Genomic DNA, 6,711 nt, shown 5'->3' with positions numbered 1-6,711 from the left:
CTCCCCACACACATGCTGCATTTCAAGTCAGCAGCTATTGATACTGTAGCACAGAAGGAGCTGACATCTGGGCCCTGTGGCTTACAAGGTGCTTCTCTGAGGCGCCTTGTATGTGGGTGAATCGGCTGTAGCCCAATGCCATTAATGGCAAGACCCTTTGCTGGAAGTGGAGGGCAGAGTTACATCAGTCCCTGTGTATATACCCACTTTTAGGCATCCTAGAAAAAAAGCAATGGCAAGTATTTCCGCTGTGACTTAATGATCATGTTTCACCAGCTGCGTTGCTGCAGCTGGAGCTCACACAGAAGGCAAAGATGTCCATAGCCATAAGGAGGACTGAGGCAGCCAGGCCCCTGTTCTTGCCCATGCTGAATTTGTGAGTACGAGAAATCTGCAGCTGCACAGTCAGCTCCCTGTTCAACAGTTAACAACACAGCTGCTTTTTGTCAACTTGTTTCACCATAGCGCTGAATTCACTATTGTAACTAAAGACATCTCTGCCTTCATATCTGTAGGTCTGTTTACGTAGGGCAATTATTTTGCAGAGAGGTGACAAGTCATTTATGGAAGTTATCGGATTCTGGTACTGCAAACAGTGCATCAATAATGAAAGGCCAGCAATAGAGCACAACGTACCTGCATTGTTCAGAAATATGTACTTTTTTAATGGACTATATATTCTGACAGATAATTTAGGCCTGGAAATTATACATAAATTTTTAATAATATTTAAATTTACTTTTCAAGGAAAATTAAAAACATGAGCTACTAATTACTGGCTTGACTGAACAGGAGGGAGAAAGGGAAGAGACGGTGAAAGGGAATGAAAATGAGGGTCATCCAGATGTCTCATTGGAGTTTGCTGACCTTTAGAAGAACTCCCAACTGATTAGTAACCGTGAACATTGATAAATTAGATAATATTAACTCAACCCATTCTCATTTTTTTTTAGCAGAGAATTCCAGCTTATTTCAGCAGTATGACTTCTACTTTTTACATACATGCAACATTGACTGTCTCTCCAAGGATCTGATTCAAGGTTTAGCTATTATGTCTCCATTCTTGGCTTTTTAGCCTGTTTTGTAGTGTATTGCACTGTGCTTCATCTACAAGAGCAGAAAGATCCTATGACACTCAGGTGAGGGTAGGCAACAAAAGGAGAGATGCTTGTTTTCCATCCATACACCATTTCAGTTTTGATTAAAAGCTAGGATTAAACATCAGTATTAATCTGCCTTTGAGAAAAAAAAATCTGAGGTAGTTTTCCTTCCAGTTCTCATATCTGTTATGGGTCTAAATCTGTTGTTGGTGGATGCACTAACCCAGATTAAGGGCAGGGACACTTGCCTTATCCATAATTTATGTATCCATGGACCCAAAACAGGGATGCTTACAACTGTTCTGTGAGTATCTGCCCTTCTCTCTACCAGCTCCACCACTTCCCTTTCGAGCTTTCTACAGCCTCTGACAGAGCCCGAAGATTCTGCCCTTGAAAAATGTTGGCTCTTTTAACAAAAGATGTCTGGTCTTCATGCATTTCCTATGTCGATCTTATACCTATTCTTGAATGAAATTGAAGTGCAATTGCTAAACATAACAGCTTCTGCTAACCTTCTCAGAAATAGGCATGCAGCTGCCCCTGAAATCCACTGGAGATATTCCTCTGTGTTTGAGGGGAGAATGTGACCTCCTGACAATTAATGGCAGGCAAGAAAACACTGTATGGAAAACAGATTATTTGTCAAGAAACTAACCCTCTTCTTTAAAATCTTTGATTGCAGCTTGCCGAGAACTAGACAATACAGTAAAACCCTTGAGTACCTGTTATTTATGGAGTAGGTACAGAAGGTTTATTTGGTCTGAACATCTTCATAGCTTTGATGGTTCAAGGTACACTATCGATTTGGTGGGGTTTTTTTGCATTTTTTCCAGAGTTTTAGTTTCTTGGGTTTGTTTGTATTATTTACATTCAGGAGTCTAGCATTTCTTGTATTCCCTGCTCCGAAATCATCCAGTACTCAGAAGACACTAGGGCTCAAGGGAACACATACCAGATACAGGCAATTGCATGGCATTCTTTTGATCTCCTGCTGTACATGAAATGCTCTGAAGCAGCATCTATTTGCAGGAATATAATTCTGGTTTGTAAAAAACATATACATGGACTTCCCTTGTAACTTAGTAACATACAGAGGTAATATTAATGGAAGTTTTGCCTGTCCAGGTTGCATGACATCTACTGAACTGGTAAAAGAGATGCTGAAGAGGAGCAAGGCACTTTGAAAACAACATGACACCTAGTGCAGTGTTTGAAGGATGCTGTCATCTTGGGCAGTTTCTTCCTCTTCTGTTTTGTCTCCACTGCTCATGATGCATTCCTTACAACTTTGGTCTTTTCAGCCCATCATTTACAAGCACCGCTTTATTCTTTATTTCTCTTCCAGAATAACATAGGTTTGGTCACGCAGCCTCTTCTAGTTATTGTCCCAACAGTACAATAATGAAAATAGGGTTTGCATATTGAAGTGATCCCTATGCATTAAGATACTTTACATAAACCACTGAAACAGCTGTGGAGCTTACAGAAAGACAAACCAACCCGCAGCAGCTCAAGAGAGGAGGAATCTGGAGAAGGACCCCTGTAAATCTGAACAGATGCCAGTCACACACAAGTAGTCTGTATCCGCTCTGGGTGACAGCACCATTCTGGTACATAGGGTCTGATCTTTAGGCACATGAATTTTCTGTTCAATCCATTGTAGTGGCTCTGATGTATGAAGTTACTTACGTATTCCCAGAAGAATAACAAATATAACACACGACAGGATCAGGTTGTGCTAGGCAGAAGCTCCCATACGTAGAGGACCTAGACTGGTGATAACTCCTTCTGTACTGCCCAGCTGCCTCAGCATGCTGGCAAAGAGGGAGCAGGAAAAACATGCATTAAAATGAAATCCCTGAAAAGGAAAAACAGCACAAAGAAAAACTCAAGGTAAGAGAAATATTTATTTAAATTTGCACAATAACAAGCTTATACTGAACAAATTCAATCAAGAAATAATAGTAAGTGCAGTAAAACAAGGAAATATTGATGACTTTTCCCATCAGAAAACATTAAGAAGCCATGCCTGTGCATTTTGGGTTTTTTTTTAGTTTTTTGTTTGTTTGTTTGTTTTTACAATAACTTCTATTTTTATTTTTTTTTTTCAGCACACATACTGTACATATCACATCTTAGCTGCTAGATTCTTTATTCCTGAAGGCTTCATCCTTTTACTTAAACATCTGCTAAATTCTGCAGTGAGCAATCAAACACATTTGTGCAGATTTGAATATGAGTAGGTACAAATCTCTGCATCTCATCAAGTGCTGGACTCAGAGCTTCAGAAGACCCTGTAAGACCTTCTAGTTGATTTTGGATCTTGACATCATTATGTACAGCATTACAATGTGCCACTTTACACTAACCTAAGATTCTGCATAACAATGTCAGACAGACAAATAGCCATAGGATTTGGGCCTGACCTCATACAAAGGTTTACATGTCTGAGCTTGTCTTGAGTCCCACATATTTCACTCTGATTCAGGCAACTGTTCATCACATATCTGCACTTTAGATGGACAAAAATCAATCTAATTTTAACTTTAATTTTGTACATTTTTTGGTCTAAAGGTCTTTTTTGTGAAGGAAAATTCTTTAACCAGAAACTGCTTGTGAAAGTGGTTGTTGGTGTCACAGTTCCTGAAGGCACTGTGGGTCCACTGAGCAACAGACGTGGCCATTCTAAAGGAAGGAAAAACAGAAAGAAGAAATTAAACAATTAGCATTTTGTACAAACTCAGTCAATTTAACAAGCTCAGCCATTTGTAAATACTCATCAGATTTGAACATACAGATGTGTAAAACAGAAGACACCTATAGATTTTGATCAGATTCATGATACTGTCATCATGCCCTTTCCTTGCCCAGGGGAACAGGCTATTGTGATTCCTCTAACTGCTTGGTTTGCTGTGGTCTCTACCACAGAGGTACAAGGCTCAAACTGAAAGAAGCTGGGATCAGTGGAAGAAATGTTCCCAACATAAAGGTATCAGGCATCAGCTCAAGTACACAAAGCTGATGAACAAGAGAGGGCACTTGAGAGTTTTACTTAGATCAGGCAGAAGGGACTCTGGGTTTTATTTAGCCCTGAATGCTTCAAGTTAATACATCCTGTCTGTAATACCAGCCACCTTTAATCCATTAAGTTTTTCTTGATAGTCCAGACATTCTTCTGAGAATATTACCAATTAAGGGAACAGATTGCCTATGGACATCATTAAAGTACTGGGGAAATTGTCTTCTGCATCTCTACTACTTCTTAAGTCTGATTCTTACAATGCAAATGAAAAGTGTTTATTATTTTTAAATTACTCCAAGCACATTCAGTTAACTAAACTGCCAGGACTGATTAAAGACCAAGGTCTGAATAACTCAACCATTTTCTTTCACTCCTGTTATAGGTTAGACAATCCTACTGTCCACCTTCTCGTGATTTGAAATGGTTTTCTGGCTAAGTTAGCTTTAGCTGATGGCCAGGTTTCTGAATTCTTAAAGGATTTGTGTAAACCTATTTTACTATAGCTTGCTTAGAGAGGCTTAGACTGGAGTTTTGACCTTCCATATGATGCTCTGTAAGAAAAATGTGAGGAGACAGAGAACTATACAAATTGGGCATAGCATTAGCCCGATCTGTAGGGAGAGGGCTGCTATTAAAATGCTAACAATATGAGTAGGTAGTGTATTTCAAAAAGAAAACTGCTGTGTAAAGAGAACTGAGTGAGATTTGGCTTGCTGAGGGACAAAGTGGTACGTCTTCACTGTTATGCAGATTCATATCTGAGCCATACAAAATCTATGAGCTTTGGTGGAGTATCTGTTTTCATTTTAGATAGATATATATGTATATATTCACAATGCAGAAATGGTTTTTATGAGTCTATGTATGTGTTTACATTGAATATAAATTAGTTGATGCTTAAGGTTCAGTCTTTGCTTAAAAGGGCAGGTGGGAGCAGGACAAAGGTGGCCATCAGCCACCTGTGTGCCATTGATTAGCAGTACAGCAGGGAGAACACATTTCCCACTCCTGAATCCCAAAAGTGCTTTTGAGAAGAATCACACATAAATATTTGTTTTACAGATGGGGAAACCAACACACATCAACCTCAGCAACTTGCAGAGGCAAAAAGTAGCTTCTGGCATTGGAGTTAGTGTATGCCACCAGCTATGGACCCCAAAAGGATGGGTTTCTGCATGTGAGCCTGTTTCAACATCCTTTGGGCAGCACGTGGCTTTCTAACCATTAGCCACTCTGCCAGAAGACAGTGTTTTCTTCTAACCACTGACCCGTTCTGACATCAAAACAAATGCCTACGCTTATTCGGCACATACCATGTGAAAGGACTATGCCTCGACAGCAGCAACTGCTGTCCGGCGTAGAGGAGGAAGGTGGTGGTACCTGACGACGTCTACTAAATGAACAGTTACTCCCCGTCTCTCCCATGAGGATGTGCTGAAGTTAGATTACTTTTTCTGAGTGCCTTTTCAAAGTAGCAAATTGTGTCATGTACTAGAGTTTGGGAAGTATCGTGCTTGGGAAGGATGTAAAATAAAGAGCAAAATCAGCTGTGAACTTAAGTAATAATTAAAGATCTCTGAATAAACCCTGCTGTCTCTCTCTCCTTGGCTACTGTAGAAACATTCTTCAGTATTGGATGGTGGAAAATACAATTCACCTTAGAGGCTTATTTTGAATGGAAAAATTTATTTTAATCTCCTTTGTTTTTTGCATCTTTAAAAAGAGATGCCAGAATTCACATAAGCCTATAGCCATTAATGTTTCTTCTCAGACAATGAATTCCTTTGACTACAAAAAACTATTAAATGTTCTAAATATGATGTTGATTCTGCTATTAATTTTAAAGAAAGCAACGTAACCACGTAACTAGTCCTTTTATTCTCAAAACTATTACTATTCTCAAAAAAGCAATTCAATCAGTTCTGATAACGCTATAGTGTTATCACACACAGAAGAAATTTCTTGTGTGAAATCTGGTCTTACATGCCTATTTGTTACTTTATAAATTTCCAAGATAGCATGGAGCTATATAGTAAAAACTGCCATCAAACTTAAATTGAGCTACCCTGGTGGAAAACCAAACCTACTAATCTGTCCACAGCACTCTGCGGCACAGGCTGTTGTCCTGCTTCTGACCTGCTAGCACATTAAAACATCCTTCCAGCATGTGCAAGAGCAAACTTCAATAAGCTGATCACTTCTACTGTTACCTCTGCTGCTTTAAACAGGTGTAGACACCAACTACCCACTGACAGGACTCAGTGCATTAATATTAATACTCCACGGAACAAGCTGGGAAAGAGGAATCCCAGCTTAATTTTTATGCTCTTCACCTTGCACTGGCAGAGAGTGCACTCTGTGCCGTGCTTAATCCAAGAAGATCCAGTGAAGCGAACAACATTGGTTTCATCCAGACAGGTTTTAGTGATGTCATTGCGAATGGTGTCTGCTTGGCAGGGGTCGGTGACACAGCGTGGGCAGCACTCATTCTCGGGGAGGACGCTGAATTCACAATCCACCTCCGGGCATGGCAAGGGCCAGCAGTCAACTTCGCCTTGCTGTTTACAAATGTTACAAGAACAAGAGAAG

General features: G+C 39.9%; 1 protein-coding gene across 2 annotated transcripts in view; it reads right to left on the bottom strand.

Moving 5' to 3' along the window:
- Positions 1-2,988: 2,988 nt before the first annotated feature.
- NELL2 (neural EGFL like 2) overlaps positions 2,989-6,711 on the bottom strand; it is a 156,047-nt gene continuing 152,324 nt past the window's right edge. For both annotated transcript variants that reach the window (XM_065857926.2, XM_065857932.2), the window contains exons 19-20: positions 6,456-6,680; positions 2,989-3,785 (exon numbers count right to left, since the gene is read on the bottom strand). In XM_065857926.2, the coding sequence (XP_065713998.1) occupies positions 3,735-3,785; positions 6,456-6,680 (276 nt within the window). In that variant the 3' untranslated portion in view covers positions 2,989-3,734. The remainder of the gene's footprint in view (positions 3,786-6,455; positions 6,681-6,711) is intronic.

The sequence above is a fragment of the Patagioenas fasciata genome, chromosome 1 (assembly GCF_037038585.1).
Source record: "Patagioenas fasciata isolate bPatFas1 chromosome 1, bPatFas1.hap1, whole genome shotgun sequence".
In the NCBI taxonomy this organism is placed as follows: Eukaryota; Metazoa; Chordata; class Aves; order Columbiformes; family Columbidae; genus Patagioenas; species Patagioenas fasciata.
This window is presented reverse-complemented; position numbering and strand designations above follow the sequence as displayed.